Source organism: Uloborus diversus, chromosome 2 (genome assembly GCF_026930045.1).
Source record: "Uloborus diversus isolate 005 chromosome 2, Udiv.v.3.1, whole genome shotgun sequence".
Taxonomy (NCBI): Eukaryota; Metazoa; Arthropoda; class Arachnida; order Araneae; family Uloboridae; genus Uloborus; species Uloborus diversus.
The window spans coordinates 44,475,138-44,492,809 of record NC_072732.1 but is presented as its reverse complement, the minus strand read 5'-3'; the positions used below and the strand labels follow the sequence as shown (position 1 = coordinate 44,492,809).

The 17,672-nt window shown below is 34.2% G+C and overlaps 1 protein-coding gene across 1 annotated transcript in view; it reads right to left on the bottom strand.

The window, feature by feature from the left end:
* The window catches only part of LOC129216283 (uncharacterized), a 107,257-nt gene that overhangs the window by 16,178 nt on the left and 73,407 nt on the right, over nt 1–17,672 (bottom strand). Inside the window, exons 14-15 of the mRNA XM_054850493.1 lie at nt 9,113–9,198; nt 4,326–4,516 (exon numbers count right to left, since the gene is read on the bottom strand). Of these exons, the coding sequence (XP_054706468.1) occupies nt 4,326–4,516; nt 9,113–9,198 (277 nt within the window). The remainder of the gene's footprint in view (nt 1–4,325; nt 4,517–9,112; nt 9,199–17,672) is intronic.

Here is a 17,672-nt window from a genome sequence, read left to right as displayed (position 1 = left end):
TTTCGTTGCAGCACCATTTAAAAAAACTGATCAATTTCGATTGGAACGGCATCATGATCTGATTCTGTTCAAAAGATCCTGTAAATGTCCATTTCTGATCAGATAAAACTGCTTTGCGTAAAATGTTTGCAGCTTCAAAGATAGTCCTCATGTTTTTCCAATGTCTATAAAATAATCTTTTGCATTAGATAGGGTAATATCTGCACTTTCCTTTAAAGATACGCGTTGCGACTCATTTAAACTTTTTGGATTACTAAGTATAGCGTCATCAATTTCTTCTTGAATGAGATTTTTAATTTCTTTTTGCGTTTTATTTTTCTTAAATTTTTATTTGCAATTGACTGATAATTCATTTCAAGGTCTGCTATTGTAGTAACAATTCCCTGAACAAGAAAATCATTTAATGCACGCAGGAATTCTACGTCTGTTGCTTTATTAGAAATAATGTCTTGTGACTTGGTTACTACATCAAGATCGCAATTTTTTCGTAAAACATTAAATACATGTTTTGTCCAGCAATAGTTATGGTGTAAAATGTTCTTTGCCTGAGGGTCTCATGGACCTGTACAGTCACTGAGTTTAATTTTGAAAGTTTCATTTTTGGAAATTTCAATGGCTTTTTTTAATTGCTCGCCAGCAGAATCTTTTTATCGCCACCAATGGTTTTCTTACACCGCCTTTTCCGAGGCAGAAAAACCACTTATTTTTGTCACCAACGACAATTTTGGATCTCGTTGTGTGTAGCCTACAACATTGTCTTCATGAATGGAAGTAGAACAATATAGTTTATTCTTATCCATTTCGTGAAATCTCTCACTTCTGTCCATGCTTGCTTTATGAGTGCACTTCTCTTAGCATCCTGCATGCCATGATGCGATTTTCATTTTTCAATTCTACGGTCACATTCGTTAATCGTTCAGTAAGTAATGTATATACTCTTTGTCATTCCATTCTACTCTCTTCTTGATACATTCTAACACTTTATCATAACCAATGGATTTAACTAATGGGCACTTATTCTTAATCTGACAAAAAATGCATAGTTTATAATTAATTTGTAGCCTTGCTTTTTTCGAAGATGGAGGCAAAAAACTTGTAAATGAGTTTCTTGGAGAGAAGACATCGTGAATAAAATAGCAGTGATAACTTAAGGAAAAAATTAAGCAGTGATAACTTAAGGAAAAAATAAGCGTACTTGAAGATTTGCAGAATATTCACCAACGAACCGAGAAACAATACTGTTACGGATCCGGTGCGACTTCCACTTTTTTGAAAGGACGACACAGTTCTTGAGAAAAACACAGGAGTTTTATTTACACTATGTACAGGAAAAATCGTTAACAACTGTTAAAATAATCATCAGCAATTAAGCAAATATCAATCAACACCGTAAACTCAACTGTTATACACGTATTTTCATCCAAATACGAAAAACAACACAGCGAAATGCCTCGCAATAAACAGAGCTAATACACTCTCAGTACAAATTCTCAATTGAGACTGACTTTTTATCATGCGGCGACTATTTATAAACATCGAAAAGTTTCCTCAATATTCCAAATCCTTCTCGAAAATCGTAGACCGTTATCTTATTTCTTTCCATTCACAAATTTTATCATTCAGAAATGAGGGGACCGTATACTTCAGCCGAATGTTACGTTACTATAATAATTTTAGATGAAAGTCGATTTAATAACGCCAAATTTAACTAGATTACGACAAATTAATCATAAAAAAATAATTACTATTTACAGAATTTGTAGCATTACTTTCTCTACGCAGAAGCTTTTTCATATACTCTCCCTACAAATTCCTTAGAGCACCCCCAATGTACGATATTCATATCCGGTCAAAGAGTTTAGGGGGTCAGGGGGTATACAGGTTATTAGAATTCTGTCAAACGATTATACAGTCAAACCTCTCAAGGGGTCAACAACAGGGGGAACTCAAAGGGACCTTCAAAGTGAATTTGTCTCAACAGTAGCTCGTTTTAGCCGAAAAACAATAGTGTTAGGTGTGTTAAGTGATTTTCAACAGAAAGACGGGGATCGCAAGTGTAGTTCGCTTTAGCAGTAGTTCGTTATAATCGTGTTCGAATTAACGAGGCTCGACTGTACTAATGTTTAGTGATCTTAGCCTGAAAATTAAAAGTATTTTTAACTGCGAAAGTTCACCCGAGGTACTTTTAAAACAGCTAATTCCGAGAGCCAAAGTGAAAAAAAAAAGATTTATCAGATTTTTTTTCTTTTAATGAGTTAATAAACAAAAAAATTAAATATTTTCTTTTTAATTTATAATAAGAAGATGAATATAATATTAATCAAGTAAATTCACCAGAAAATTATCAAAAAATACCCAAAAATTGACTTATAATTGCAAAAACTCATTAAAGCCGCCATCTTGGATTGATGACGTCATACAGGCCGTCTGACACAAATTCAAGCAAAACACCCGGTGAGGCATAGTTACACAGACCATAAGGAATATATTAAAGTTGGTCTCACAATTTCCTCACGAAATTTCCCACGGAATGTAGTATACCCCCCTACTAATAAGGATTGTAATATTTTCAACCTTAAATGTGGAATTTTTCATAATACACGTTTTTTTGAGAAAAAAAAAAAGACGTACCAAGAGGGAGATGTCAAACGAAACGAAATTTTACATATAGGAGGGCAATTCTGATATAAGAAAGCGATTACAAAATCAAAGCAAAATGATTGTTTATTACTGGAAAAATCTCAAATGAAAGGAGGTTTTAGTATACTACATCGTGAATGTACGACGCGTACGGTCGAACATTGAGGCATAGCAGTCGCGTACAATGTCCTACGTCGTCCCGTACCACAATTACTGCAAATGTGCATGTAATTCAATCAAACTCATAGGCTGTCCAATTTACCATCGCAAGTGCTCCCACATACGCTCGATTTGTGACAAATCAGATTATCGAGCAAGTTAGAGAGGGTGATAATATGGAATGTAGTATGCCCCCCTACTAATAAGGATTGTAATATTTTCAACCTTAAATGTGGAATTTTTCATAATACACGTTTTTTGAGAAAAAAAAAAAGACGTACCAAGAGGGAGATGTCAAACGAAACGAAATTTTACATATAGGAGGGCAATTCTGATATAAGAAAGCGATTACAAAATCAAAGCAAAATGATTGTTTATTACTGGAAAAATCTCAAATGAAAGGAGGTTTTAGTATACTACATCGTGAATGTACGACGCGTACGGTCGAACATTGAGGCATAGCAGTCGCGTACAATGTCCTACGTCGTCCCGTACCACAATTACTGCAAATGTGCCTGTAATTCAATCAAACTCATAGGCTGTCCAATTTACCGTCGCAAGTGCTCCCACATACGCTCGATTTGTGACAAATCAGATTATCGAGCAAGTTAGAGAGGGTGATAATATGGAAGAGAAAGTCCCTTGTCACCTTTGGTGCGTGTGACCGGGCATTGTCCTGTCAGAAAATGGCCCTTGGGAACCCCGCCATCCGTGTCAACCCATGTGACTGAAGCATGACACTGACGTATCTTTATGCTGTTGTATGGTGCTGTTGTATAGGTGATGAAAAGTATGCCATATGAATTAAGGTGATGTCACGGTGCTGTAGATAAATATTAGGGTTGACCATGTTTCGTATACGATTGCACCCCATAATATCACTCTAGCTGTGGATGCTGTATTACCGCTGAAATGCAAAGGCACTATTTGGAAGTTCACAAGGGGCTCTCGATAAGCGTACAAAAATGTTACCATTGCCCTTATTCGACCGAATTCATCGCTAAAAACGATCTGGATCTATTCGGTTGCAATCAAATTCCGTCGAACCCGACACTACTCCAAGTGGAGGCGGCAGTAGGAATGTCCTAATAAAGCCTTCGCTTTTTAGACAGATTGAAAAATTCAAAAAGGCCGGTTGCGATCTTAAGGACCGCAGGTTCCCCTCCCTCGCTTTTAAGTAGGGTTGATAACGAACAGTTGAGGTTTTCAAGCACTGTAGCAAGCAGTAAAAATATACTTGAGGGGCAGGGAAGTGGTAATGCCGTAGTTTTATTTATCAGTATTTGTCTACATTTGAGGAAACCCCAAAAGGGGCTCCTCAAGTGTAGACAATGCAATTGTTAATCATGGATTAGACAGACAGAAAAAAGAATAGAAAAATTGTGTACTTTCATTTTTGTTTACTTTCACATTTTCGTTTAATGGGAAAAACAGTCGTTTCCAGCTATGTCAATGATCGTTTTCTGAGACATAATCAGATTTACTCACGTGTGTTATTCTACAATGTGATAATATGGAATACTTACCACATATAATATCGAAGCTACACCTCGCAATAAAGGGCACAATATCAATGCAGTCATCTTTTGTATGCTTGTGTAGGATATCGACTAGAATTCGTGACTGTTTATTGAAAACCAAAAGAAAATCTCGTAAGATGTTGAAATGAAATGCAGGAGTCAGCAGTTTCCTTCTATTTCTCCACTTCAAGTTATTGCTAACGAAAACAATAATAACAGTCAAGAAAGATACTTTTATATAAGATTTTTAAAACTATTTTTTTTTCGATTTGAAAAAGTTTTTAAAAACAAGTTCTTATACAATTAAGGTGAAAAAACAACGTAAATAAAGCACAAATATTGGAGAAGATACAGCATATAGCTATTTCAAGGCTACAATGGAGCCTCTTCATCAGTGCAAAAAGCTCACCAACAGAACCAAAAGTTGCGAGAGAACTGACAACGACCAAGTGGACACCGGTATTTATACCAAAGAGGGCCAACCAATAAGAATACGGGAACAAGACATCAAACAACCAATCAGCGAACAGATGTACAATCCGGGCTCAAAGCGAGGGGAGAGACAACCAATCAGAAGCCAAGAGACAAAAAGAGTGCGAAACACCGAAGAAACAGGAAAGGCAATTATAGAAATTGCTTCCAAATATCATGAAAAAATGGAGTGCTGGAAAAATCATTGACAAGAGAATGAGAATTTTTCCAGATATAGTAAGCTTCCCAGAAATCGAGTTCATAAACCGAAGAACATTAACAAATAATCTTTGCAGATGAAAAATCAAAACAGTGATCAGAAGTCCAACAATGCTGAGCGATGGAAGAATGAGCAAGTTCTTTATGTTTAACATAATTTTCGTGCTCTTTCAGACGGTGCTTGAGAGCACGTTTAGTCTGTCCAACCAAGTCCACACTTGCAGGAGATGCTATAAATACCCCAGTTGCAATGGCAATCAATGGGGTCCTTTAAGTTTAAATTTTATCTTATTAACAGGAGAAAAAGCTATATCGAAACCAAATTTCTTCAAAATCTTTGCAACTTAATGACTAACTTTTGGATAATAAGGCAAAACAATAGTATACGAAGCATTGGAAGCAGAAACATTTTCAGAATGAGAGGGCTTAATTAACTTATTATAAATTGAATCAATGATGCTAGGAGAATAACCACGATCGAAAGCCACTGCTTTAAGATAAGAAAGCTCAGCATTTAAAGAATTGGAGGAAGAACAGATGTTCAAAGCACGAAACACAAAAGCCTTGAATGAGGCCAACTTTTGGTTTGGAGGATGAGAACATTTGTGAGGAGGTAGTGTAATAGCAAAAGGCTTACGAAACACCGAAGTCATAAATTCATCATTACTTTTAGTAATAAAGACGTCCAAAAATGAAAGAGAACTATCGGTTTCCATTTCAATAGTGAATTGGATGCAAGGATCAATAGAATTTAGAGTAGAAAATAAAAGTTCATTATCAACATGGTTTTGGCCAAGCAAAACAAAGCAATCGTCATCTTGCTTTGTTCAAAACCTTCTTGTTCAAGCTGATATGTGTACTAAATGCGCAAAACTTACCCTAGAAATTACATTTAGCATGACAAAGCTCAAAACATGCTTCAAAAAAAGTTCTACTTCGCATTCTTCGCACCAAAAATTCGAGTTTCCTTACGATTTTTCCCCCAATTATTAGAGCAACAAGCAACACTTTCGGTAGAACTCGTTTTAGATTGAGTTAGAAGAAGGGTGAAAGTCGGGTTATAACGCTCAGCGGGCATTCCCGCTCTCCCAGATATATCTAAATAGGATAGAACTAAAAACTCGCGATTCGTACTTCTATATAGCAGCATCATTGTTATTAACTTAAAATTTAAAACAAGCACATGAAGTTGATTAGCGAACTTGATCCTTCTAAATGCTGCTTCCTCCACACTTAATGTCCACACAAAGATCGTTTTCCATTCTGATACATATTTTTACCCTTTTAATGTATTGATAGTGTAATTACGTATTTGCAAGGCATTGAAAATAATTTGCTACGTACATTATTGGAATAGGATCTTCACCTAATATTGGCACGCAATATTTTGCATTGGTTGATTTAAGATTAAAATTGTATATTTTTTAAAAAATATAATCGACCTTGCTTACTACGAGCCCTGATTTAATGAAACCCGGATTTAGCGAGGAAATCAGAAGTACTTGATTGGTATAATGTTAAGTCTTGGGAGAGTAACTTGTTTTTAACGAGCAAACCCCGCTTAAAGCGAGCAATATTTTTGCGATTCATAAAATTTCTATTAACTTCCGAGATCAGCTTAACCATTTTTGGTATATTTTCTTAAACATTCCAAAGTTAACCAAAGTTAGTGATCAATCATAAGTCCAGAGAACAAGCGATGGCAGCTTTTTTTTTTTTTTTTTTTTTTTTTTTCATTTCTGGAGTAAAGAAATATTTAAAAGTTACATATCCTCGCCTCAGAGCTACTGTAGGATATCTTAGTGTTATTCCTGGGATTAGATGTTTTTCGGTTTCTCTGAGGTGACGATATGTGTGTCCATGTATATTCCTCAAAAACAACGTTCTTAAGAAAGAGACATTCAGACACTTCAAAGTCAAGTAACCAACTTCTTTGGAACACAATGATTAAAAAGAAGACAACTCCTCCACTTCTCCCTCGAATAGTAACAAGACCTTCTCGGTTTTGGTGAGAGATGTGGAGTGACTTTCCAACGTTATCCAACCAAAAAACCCGGAACAACAGCTGACTTGATTGAAATTTTGACAAAATATAGTAACAGCACCAAAATCAACATTTTGTGTACATAGTTAACAACATATTTTTCAAAAACAGTCTTAATTGAAGATAAGAATGATTAAAAATATAGTGGTGCAGTAACAAAGTCATAATCAGTAGAATGTCACAATGGGTAATATAGTCATAATCAGTAAATTGTTAGTTTTAGTAAATTAGTGGAAAACATATCTTGGGTTTTTTTTTTTTTTTTTTTTTTGAATTTCTTAGTAAGAGTTTAAGAGGAAAACAAATAACAATACCTGTTCAATTTAAAATTCTCAGAATTTAAATTCTTTGTGAAAAGAGGAAGAAAAAAAGCAACTATGAAGAATTTTTATGATTTTTTTCACGAACTCGTTTTTTACTAGCACTCGGTTATAACGAGCAAATATCGGTCCTTTTGCACTCGCTATAAGTGGGTTCGACTGTAGTCTTTACTAATAATAAAGCTGAAAGTCTCTCTGTCTGTCAGGATCTCTATGACGCGCATAGCGCCTAGACAGTTGGGTCGATTTTCATGAAATTTGGCACAAAGTTAGTTTGCAGCATGGAGGTGTGCACCTCGAAGCGATTTTTCAAAAATTCGATGTGGTTCTTTTTCTATTCCAATTTTAAGAACAAAATTATCATAAGATGGACTAGTAAATTACGAAATTATCATAACGTGGAACTGTAACATGGGCATAAGCCAATTGGCGAGATACGAAATTATTATAACGTGGAACCGTAGCATGGGTACAAGCCAATTGGCGAGAAAATTCACCATACATTACTTTTAAATATACAGGCGAACCAAAAGATTTTTTAATTTTTCTAGTACGGGCAAAGCCGTACGGGTACCACTAGTATATGAGGGGGAAAGTAAATCCCCTCAAAATTCAAAAGTTTTATCCCTGACACGGAAGAAAAAAAAATATCTCCCGTGATTTTTAAAAATACTATAGCTTCATGCTTAAAGGTAAAAGTTGCTACAGAAAAGTGTTTTAGTTCCGGCCTCTTTGTGATCCAGTGATTAGGGTCGCTGACTTTTACCCTGACGACTCGGACTTGATAATCAACTTGGAAAGAATCTACCACTTCTTCCGTGCTATGGAGCAACGCTAAGGCTTCATGCAAAAAAGTAGGTAGTTATTGGAGATAGGTATTATAGCACTAACCCTAGGGTGGTTCAAATATACATGTAAAAAAAAAGTTTCTCCTAGATCCCAGGACACACCTCAATATTTTTAGACTTGTGGATAGCAATATGCTGGAAGAATTTTAGCTTCTTATTTCAACTGAAAGAGGGTGCTCAACCCCCTCCCCCAAACTTCATAAGTATGGGGAAGGGGGTTAAAAAAATACATTGAACGGAAAAAAACAATGCTACATATTATAAAATACACGAGTAATATGTATATACATTGCAACAAAATAATTATTTACGAGAAAAAAGCTGGGGAAACCAAATGTTTCTAAATTTGGGACATTTTCTATGGTACGGCTAATCTTAAATTGAGGAGTCATTGAACACCCTCTTAAAATTGGAGTAAGAAGCTCAAACTTTTTCAGCATAATACTATTAGTAAGTCTAAAAGAAATAGGGGATGTCCTGGACTGCAGCTGAAAAAAAGGTTTTTTGAACCACCCTAACCAACCCATGTGATCAAGTAGTTAAGGTCGGTATCTAGACGACCCGGGCTCAATCTTTAACTTGGGAAAAACTCGCCACTTCTTCCACGGAGTTTTAAGAGAAAATTATGATAGCACTATTTATTAGCAGAGTAAATGCTTGTGCAATATATACTTTTTGTAATCTAACTTTAATCTTGTTTGTCTTTCTTTTTCTTTTCAATGCTGTGTCAAAATTTCAAAAAATATTCAGTAACTTGCAAGGTCTCATTTATATAATAACGCATAATAAACACATAAATTTGGTAGTAAAACTAATTTATGAATGTTTAATATATTTTGAGAAAAATAGTTTATATTTTAATGTAACACAAAATATTTAAAGAAAATAGACCTTGTTAATAATCCTGTCCTCAGCCATGGATGAAGGAGTTTATAGAACCAAGCCTTTTCAAGTTCTGTGCTATGATTTAAAATTGTCTAAAATAATGCAAAAAATTTAAAATAGCAAAAGAACTGTATTTAAGTAAAATCCAAAAATAAACAGTTGAAAGCCATTGCTACAGGCTCTTGCAAGTATTGAAAAATAAAAGCACAGAAAATCTACCGTTGTCTTTAAAATCTTATTTCCCTGAAAATTACTTACTTTCTCAACAATAAAAGTTTTTAACCCCATATAATTATTGTTTTTTAAGAGCACATAAAAATTTAATTAAATCACTAACAGTAATTTCATCACATTTTTTGTTATTTTGCAGCAATATTTTGATGGAAAATTTTAATGAAATCAGAATGAAAACAACTCTTAAAAATAATTGAAGTCAAATATTTAAGGTAAGCGAACAGCCTAATTTTAAAAAATGTCGATTTTGAGACTTTAAGAAAGAAGATAGCTCTGATATTCTTTTTTCTAAATCTGCAAAAATATTTTTAATCCATGAATTATTGAGAAAACTAGAAACAATTTAATGGCATAAATGCAATACTTTAAATGGAAATTTAGTTTTTCTTCCTTGGTTTTCTCATAACCATACTTTCAAAGTTTTTATTTACGTCAGCAGTTCTAGCAAAAAAGTATTAGATTTATATATTTGAAATTTGGCAAAAGTGATAATCGAATATATTACTGTGATATAGACTTTTAAAAGCTAATGTACATGAATTAGGGTACAGTAGCGCGATTTAGAGTACAGGGCGCTAGATTCCATAGAAATGGGGTCTAGCGCTCCTGGCGAAATAAAGAAATTGCCCCCCCCCCCGGGTCGCTCACACGGGATGTCACCGGAAGTCATTGTGAAATCTAAAAAAAAGCTTTTTTTTTTTTTTTGAAGCATTTTGATTAGTTGATTCGACAAATAAGAGGCAGTATTGTAAATTTTTTTTCTTATTTTCTTTTTTAGAATTGTTTTCAATGATGCCCAATGTTCCCTCTCAGTAGATGTTATGTATGTGTCTCAAGCTCTTTTTCTTTTGCCAGTTTTTTTTTTTTTTTTTTTTTTTTTTTTTTTTTTTTTTTTTTTTTGAGCAATGACGATTGCTTATTGCTTTCATTTGACTGTTTTGATGTCCTATCATTTTATTTTCCCGCCTGAACCCTCTGCAGCATCACCGTCGACCGGCTCCTCACGATGCTGCTCCTCTAGCGAAAACCGTCTCCAGGTTGAGTCAATATCCTACACTTACACGCATACATACACGCACGTACACACACATACATCTACACACACATACACAAACACATACACACACATACAAACACACACAAACACATACACAAACATACAAACACACACAAACACATACACACACATACAAACACACACAAACACATACACACACACCTACACATAACTACCCACACACACTGTCAAAAATGAAACGCTCAATTTTGACGATTCAGCAATCCTCGAGCACTATTTCGTTATTTTCTACGATCCTTTCGTCACTGAATCACGTGATATTTGACGAAACCAGAAATCTCAAATTTTTCACGAAATAATTTCGTCCCGATTTCGTCATATTGCAGTGCATTCTGAGAGTTTTCGTTTCAGTCTTGAACTTGCTCGTTAAATTATTTTACGGCAGTTATTCTAAAGGATTTATAAAAAAGGTTAGTATTTATTAAAATTTGTATGTGCAATGTGCCTTTTTTTATGTATTGTTATATTTTTGTTTAGTGTTGTGGTTATTGTTGTATTTAAAACACATTAAAATTGAAAACGATCTGTTCGATTTGGTTTGGAATTCTGTATACAGTGGCTCCCAAAAGTGTTCGTACACCTTGAAATTTTGCAGTAAAATCAAAATAACGCAAAACTGAATTCGAATGTGAAGTCCTTTTTTTTTCACACCATTCCTATGCCATTATGAATAAAACCTAGTAGTTTTTTTTTCAAAATATTGCCAAATTTTATTTTTGAAATTTGTCAAAAAACGATGAGAGTGAGAAAAAATACGCCACAGAAGTCATCGTACACTGAAACATTTTCGAATAAATTCATGATTAAAATTATCATATGTGTTTTTTTTATTATTTTTGCATTGTAATGACACTGTAAAGTCATTTGCCTTAATTTTTTTCTTTATTTATTCCCTAATGTTCTGCTTATTATTTTAAAATGGCAGGTATACGTAGAAAACAACAAACACGATTCGAAATTTGATTTTTTTCCCTCAGAGTAGCCATAAATTGGTTTGAAATTTCTCTAAATTAGTTAACTTATACCATTCTATACTGAAATGCTGGATAAAATGCTTTAAAGACAAGAATCGGATCGAAAACAAGGCAAGAAAAGGTCAACTGGCAAAGTTAACAAAGCGTGATCGGAGGTTTACAGTTAAAAAAATTATGAAAAATACACATTTGAGCGCTGAAAAAGTTTCTGCAGAATTGAATAAAACATTTTACATTTAATTTTCACTTAAAATTGTTCGCTAAGTTCTCTGATTAGCTGGATTAAAGGGGACTTCTTCCCGCAGAAATTTTCATGCTTGTGCGAAAAACAGTAAACTTATGCTTTCCGTCGTAAAATCAATGATAAATAAGCTCAAAATGTTTTGGAACAACATCTTACTTATGGATGAAAATAAATTTAATATTTTGGGTTAAATTTTTGTATAATTGTCAATAGAAGGAAAAATGAGGAATTTAATCTTAAGAAGTTAACTGGATCAGTTAATCAGGACGGTGAAGGTGCTTTTATGTGAGGGTGCATAACAGCATCAGGACTTGGAAATTTGGAATTTTTTGATGAAATAATGAATCATGCTGTTCATTTAAATATTTCGAAAAACAATTTTAAACTATTAGCCCAAAATTTGGCAATCGGAAACAAATTTGTTTTTCATCAAAATAGCGATAAGAAGTACACGTTAGCGTTTGGTGCCACAAAAATTGTTTTTAAACTTAGAAATATCTCCTCAATCGCTAGGTTTACACTTATTGGAACATATTTGGAGATATCTGGTGGCTAGATTACGAAAATACACCATTGAAACGAAAAGCAAACTAGAAATAGTAAGACTCGAAGTGCGACTGAACACTTATTCAGAAATTGCATAAAAAAAGAAAGAAAAAACAATGAAATCTATTCCCAAACGTTTAAAAGCTGTTGTTGATACTACATGATATTCTACTAAATACTAATTTTGTAAAAAGTTAGATTATTTACAAATTTTTTGACATTTTTTCAAAGTGTACGAAGACTTTTGTGAGATAAAATTTCCGGCACTTTTTGGTTTTTGATTTTTAAAAAATTAATTTTTAATGTTTTATTAAAAATTTTCGTGTAGTTTTGTTAAAAATAGATCATAGATCTTATAATTAAATACCTATTCCAAAATATTAATTCTAACCACTGCATAGGAGCCTATTTCATTGAAAGTCGTAGGTGTACGAACACTTTTGGGAGCCACTGTAAACTAACTTTGAATCACCTCCACGTTAGGCTTAACTAGCGTTATTTTTTTATTTGCAAATGAAAATGTTTGTTTGTTGACATTTGTTCCCAAAAACGTACTTCCTTTATTTCGTTAGAAAATTGACAAAGATGACCAAAGCATTTTTACGAATTTAAACTTACATAAAAAATTCCACCGTAGCTACAGCAACGCAGATAATAAATACAGCGCCTTGATAAATAGCATAGAACTTTGAAAATTTTAATTTCAACGTTGAATATGTTACATGGTTATGTGTTTTCATTCTTCTTCATGAATTTTACTAATATAATTCTGGTGAACGAAGTGTTTTTGTTTAATAATTCAAAATTTTTTTACGCTGCATTTTTATTTTCTAAAACAAATATACCGCCCCCCACCCCCTCTCTAAGTATTGGTATTTTTTTCTTCTACTCTACATGTAATATTTTATTCAATGCAATAACAATTTATACAGTAGCTCTCTTCCAAAAGTGTACGTAACACTTATCATTTTCAATGAAATATTGCTCTACCCATTAGGTAAGATTAATATTTTGGAATGGGTAAACAATAAATAATCTATAGTTAATTCTTAAAAAAACCACATGAAATATTTTAATAGAAAAATAAAATATGATTTTGAAGAAATTAATAATCAAAACGTATTAAGAACTTTATCTCACAAAAGTGTTCATAAAAAATATTTTTTAATAATTGCTTAGCAACCTTTTAAACAAGCCCATAAAAATCGAGGAAAAAAAGTGCTTAATGCAATTAAAAATAAATGCAAACTGGCTCTCAGCTTTTGGTTCGGAAATGATACCCCCCCCCCCCCCCACCTTTTTTTTTTTGTTAGGCTCGTTGACCGGACTTATTAAAGTCGCACCCCATGTTGTTTATGTAATGTCATTTCCTTCTGCAGCTGTCTTCTGTTTATGTTGTATCAATACTTCATTATTTGTTGAGTCTGTTTCTTTCTTTTTTCTTTTGAATGGTTTTCCTTGCAAAATAAAACATGAAGTAAAGTAAGTATTAATTTAATACAATGCATTTTGAGTTACAAAGAAAATATTAATTTCCATAAAGAACTAGATCTTTGTGCTTTGCAGCTAAATATTTTCAATTTTTTTTTCAAATTTTCCCAAACTTAAAATAAGTTATTGAAGATAACCTTGATTTAAAAAATAAGGTAAGTTAGCAGCATGTTTGAAAATAATAACAATTATAAAGCGTTTTTTGTTGTTTATTTTCACATTTAGTACGTTAAATTCTGTGTTAATTTGCGTTACCTGATTTGTGATAACTATGAATTTTTCCATTATACATAGTTTTTACAGCTGAAATAAATGCAGCATTAATTTTATTGCCATATTTGCTGCCTCAAGGAATTATCAGCAAAAAAAAAAAAGGGAATTCCCTTCAGAAGCATTTCATAGAGGAACTACTAGTAAGTCCAAATTTAAGTTAAAGTAATGGTTTTTGCTGTAGACAAAGTAAAATGTCTATGTAAAATTTCAAATGAAAAATTGAAAGGAAAATAAAAAGTATATGATAAAAACTAGCAAACTTTGTTCGATACGCTAGTCACTATTTTCATTACATACATTTGAATCTCTTACTTGCAATTCTGTCTTAGCGTTGGCCATGGTTGCATTAATGCTTATGGAGCTATCTTAGTAAATCAGTAAGGTTCTAATCAATTATGTTAAATAAAGTACCTAATTTCCCTTGAAGTTCCAGAGAGGTAAGTATGAAGTATGTACCAAAGTACTTCAAAGTATGAAGTATGTACTGCATGCAATAATACACCTCCTGCATTGAACATAAATTTTGCCAAACAAGCATTCTACATAGAAGCAAAATTAATAAGACAAATAATCGATTGAAAAAAGAAAAAGGTAAGCTTTTTCTCAAGATTATCTAATTTCATTTTCTATATCTAATTTTCAAACAAAGATATACAAACTTAAAGCTGTCCATTTTATTGCACTATTTCTTTAAAGTTTATGGTATTAGTTTGATATAAATCTTTTTTTTTTCTTTGGAATTTTTTTATGCGATGCAATAAAGAAGTAAATCCCCAGCAATTTTCTCATGAGCAAATATTGATGTAACTCTGCATAAAAGTAACCTATGTCTTATTCTTCTAGAACCCATTGTCTGCTGAGAAAGTAGCATTTCTATATTCCCAGTAGGACTGGACGATGTAGGAATTTTTACATCGTGATGCAACGCCAAACTTACATTGCGAGTAGTTGAAGCAGATTGAATTCTTCTTCCCGCTATAGGCGGCAAACCCCCGATTAGGGGAGTTTTCCTTGCTAAAATCCAAGCTTTTGTCAGAATTTTCCCAAATTTGGCACGAAAACTATCCTATGGGAATTCACAAACATCAAAGGACAAATGTACCAAACTTGGAATAGATCCGACAAAAACCCACGCGGGGCATTCCCCATGCATAGCAGGACTAAAACGGGGAAATTCTCGAGCATCAAAGGAATTCTGTGCCAAATTGAGAAAAGATCTTATAAAAACTGGTTTTTGAAAAAAAAAAGAAAAAAAATAGACCCCAATAGCTGGACGAAAACTATCCAATGAGAACTCCTGAGCATCAAAGAAGTTCTGTGCTAAATTCAGAAAATATCCCACAAAAACTTTTTATAAGGAGAACCCCAATGGGGGTTGTCCCCTCCCCCCCCCCATAGAAGAAGGAAAATTACCCTGCTTGAATTCCCGAGCAACAAAAGACCTCTGTGTAAAATTTGGAAAAGATCCCACAGAAAACTTGGTTTTTATAAGAATAACCCCAATGGGGGGTTGCCCCCCCCCTCCCATAGAAGAACGAAAATTATCCTGCTTGAATTCCCGAGCATTAAAAGACGTCTGTGTAAAATTTGAAAAGATTCGACAAAAACGTGGTTTTTAGAAGAAGCACCCCCATGGGGTTCCCTCTCCCCCCCCCCCCGCACAATAGAGGAACGATAACTACCCTTTGAATTCCCTAGCATCAAACACCTCTGACCTCTGTGCCAAATTTAGAAGATATCCGACAGAAACTTCGTTTTTATAAGAATAACCCTAATGGGGGGTTGCCCCCCTCTCCCATAGAAGAACGAAAATTATCCTGCTTGAATTCCCGAGCATTAAAAGACCTCTGTGCAAAATTTGGAAAAGATTCGACAAAAACGTGGTTTTTATAAGAAGCACCCCCATGGGGTTCCCTCTCCCCCCCCACAATCGAGGGACAATAACCACCCTTTGAATTCCCGAGCATCAAACGACCTCTGTTCCAAATTTAGAAGAAATCCAACAGAAACTTGATTTTTGTAAGGAGAACTTCCATGGGCGTTGCCCCCCCCCCCCTGGAGGGACTAAAACCATTGTGTGTGCATTCCCGAGCATCAAAGGACCTCTGTGCCAAATTTGGAAAAACTCCGACAAAGACTTGGCTTTTATAAGGAGAACCCCCATGAGGGTTGTTCCCCCCCCCCCCTCCCCTCTATAGCGGGACAAAAACTGCTCAATGAGTATTCCTGAGCATCAAGAATGAACCTCTGTGCCAAATTTGGAAAAGATCTGGCAAAAAATAGATTTTTTGCAGGAAAACTCCCCATATGGTGGTTTAGTTAGATACCATGGGGAGTTTATGGAGCCGGACTAACATTTCGGGTTTCCGTTCTTTTTTTTTTTTTTTTTTTTTTTTTGCTTGGATAAAAAAAAAAATGCTTGGATGTAAGCAAACTTGTGAAGCACACCGATCTATCGGTTTAGAGGTTTTTATTCTAAACCGGTGTAATGATGAAGGGTGTACTGTACATCGGTATTTTACGATGTATCGGTGCATCGTAAAGCCCTGATTCCCAGATGTCATTTCACATTGTTCTTTAACTTGAATTTGCAATAATTAATTTTACATTTTAAAGAAATTGCTTGTATTTTTACGTTAATAAAATTTTTTTAAACATCTTTTATGTGCCTCTTTCTTTAGCAAATACTTGAGGGAGGGGGGTGCAGGCTAGTCATTTCGATTTTTTTTTTCCAATTGTGGAAAAAGGTGTATTATCTTCAAAAATTTTATAGAAAACCAACTAAAACCACGGCTTTTCGTACTTAAAGACATAAATGTTCAAAAATCAAGGGGGGGGGAGATCATCTCCCATGAATGACACCCCCCCCCCGTAAATGACTGGCCTGTGAGTGTAACTATGCGCATCAAAGTGGGAAATTATGGTGGTAAGATTCTGAAGTTAAGATTTGACTAAATCTTATAAAATATAGTCGAACCTCGTTAAAACGAACTTTAATGGATCATTAAAATCGATTATTCTTAACAGAACTCGTTTTATCCAAAAAACAACAATGGGAGAGGGATTACAAAAAACTCCGCTTTAGAAGTATTTCTTTTTAAGCGTGTTCGAATTAACGAGGTTCGTCTGTATTCTCGAAAAAAAAGAAAGAAAACTAATCAGCTCAAAAAAGAAAAAAGAAAAATAAAAGAAATAAATAAACTCAAAAAATTACGAAATTAACATGCTCAAATATGACGAAATTAATTTGACGAAACTAATGCTCTCAAAACTACGAAAATGATCGTCGATTTGACGAAACTAGAATGAAGAAATATTTCGTTACATTTGACGAAATTCCCATCTTCAAACCAGAGACGAAAGCAGTTTCCTCAATTTGACGAAATGTTCGCTCGGAGCATATCCCTGGAAGCGACTTCGTCAGAAACGAAGAAAATTTCGTCGAATTTGAAAGTCCATTTCTGAGAGTGCACTCATGATTGCACACAGGCACAAACACATATGCCTACACACATACACATTCCCCCCACACACACAAGTACTCATAAACACAACTACCCACACACTCATACCTGCACACAGACGCAAACACATATGCCTACACACACATACACACACCACCCTACACACAAACACACATACCCCCACACACACGCCTACATACACACACACACACACACTCGTGATTGCGAAAAACATAATTTGAATTCAAGAAGTCAAAATTCA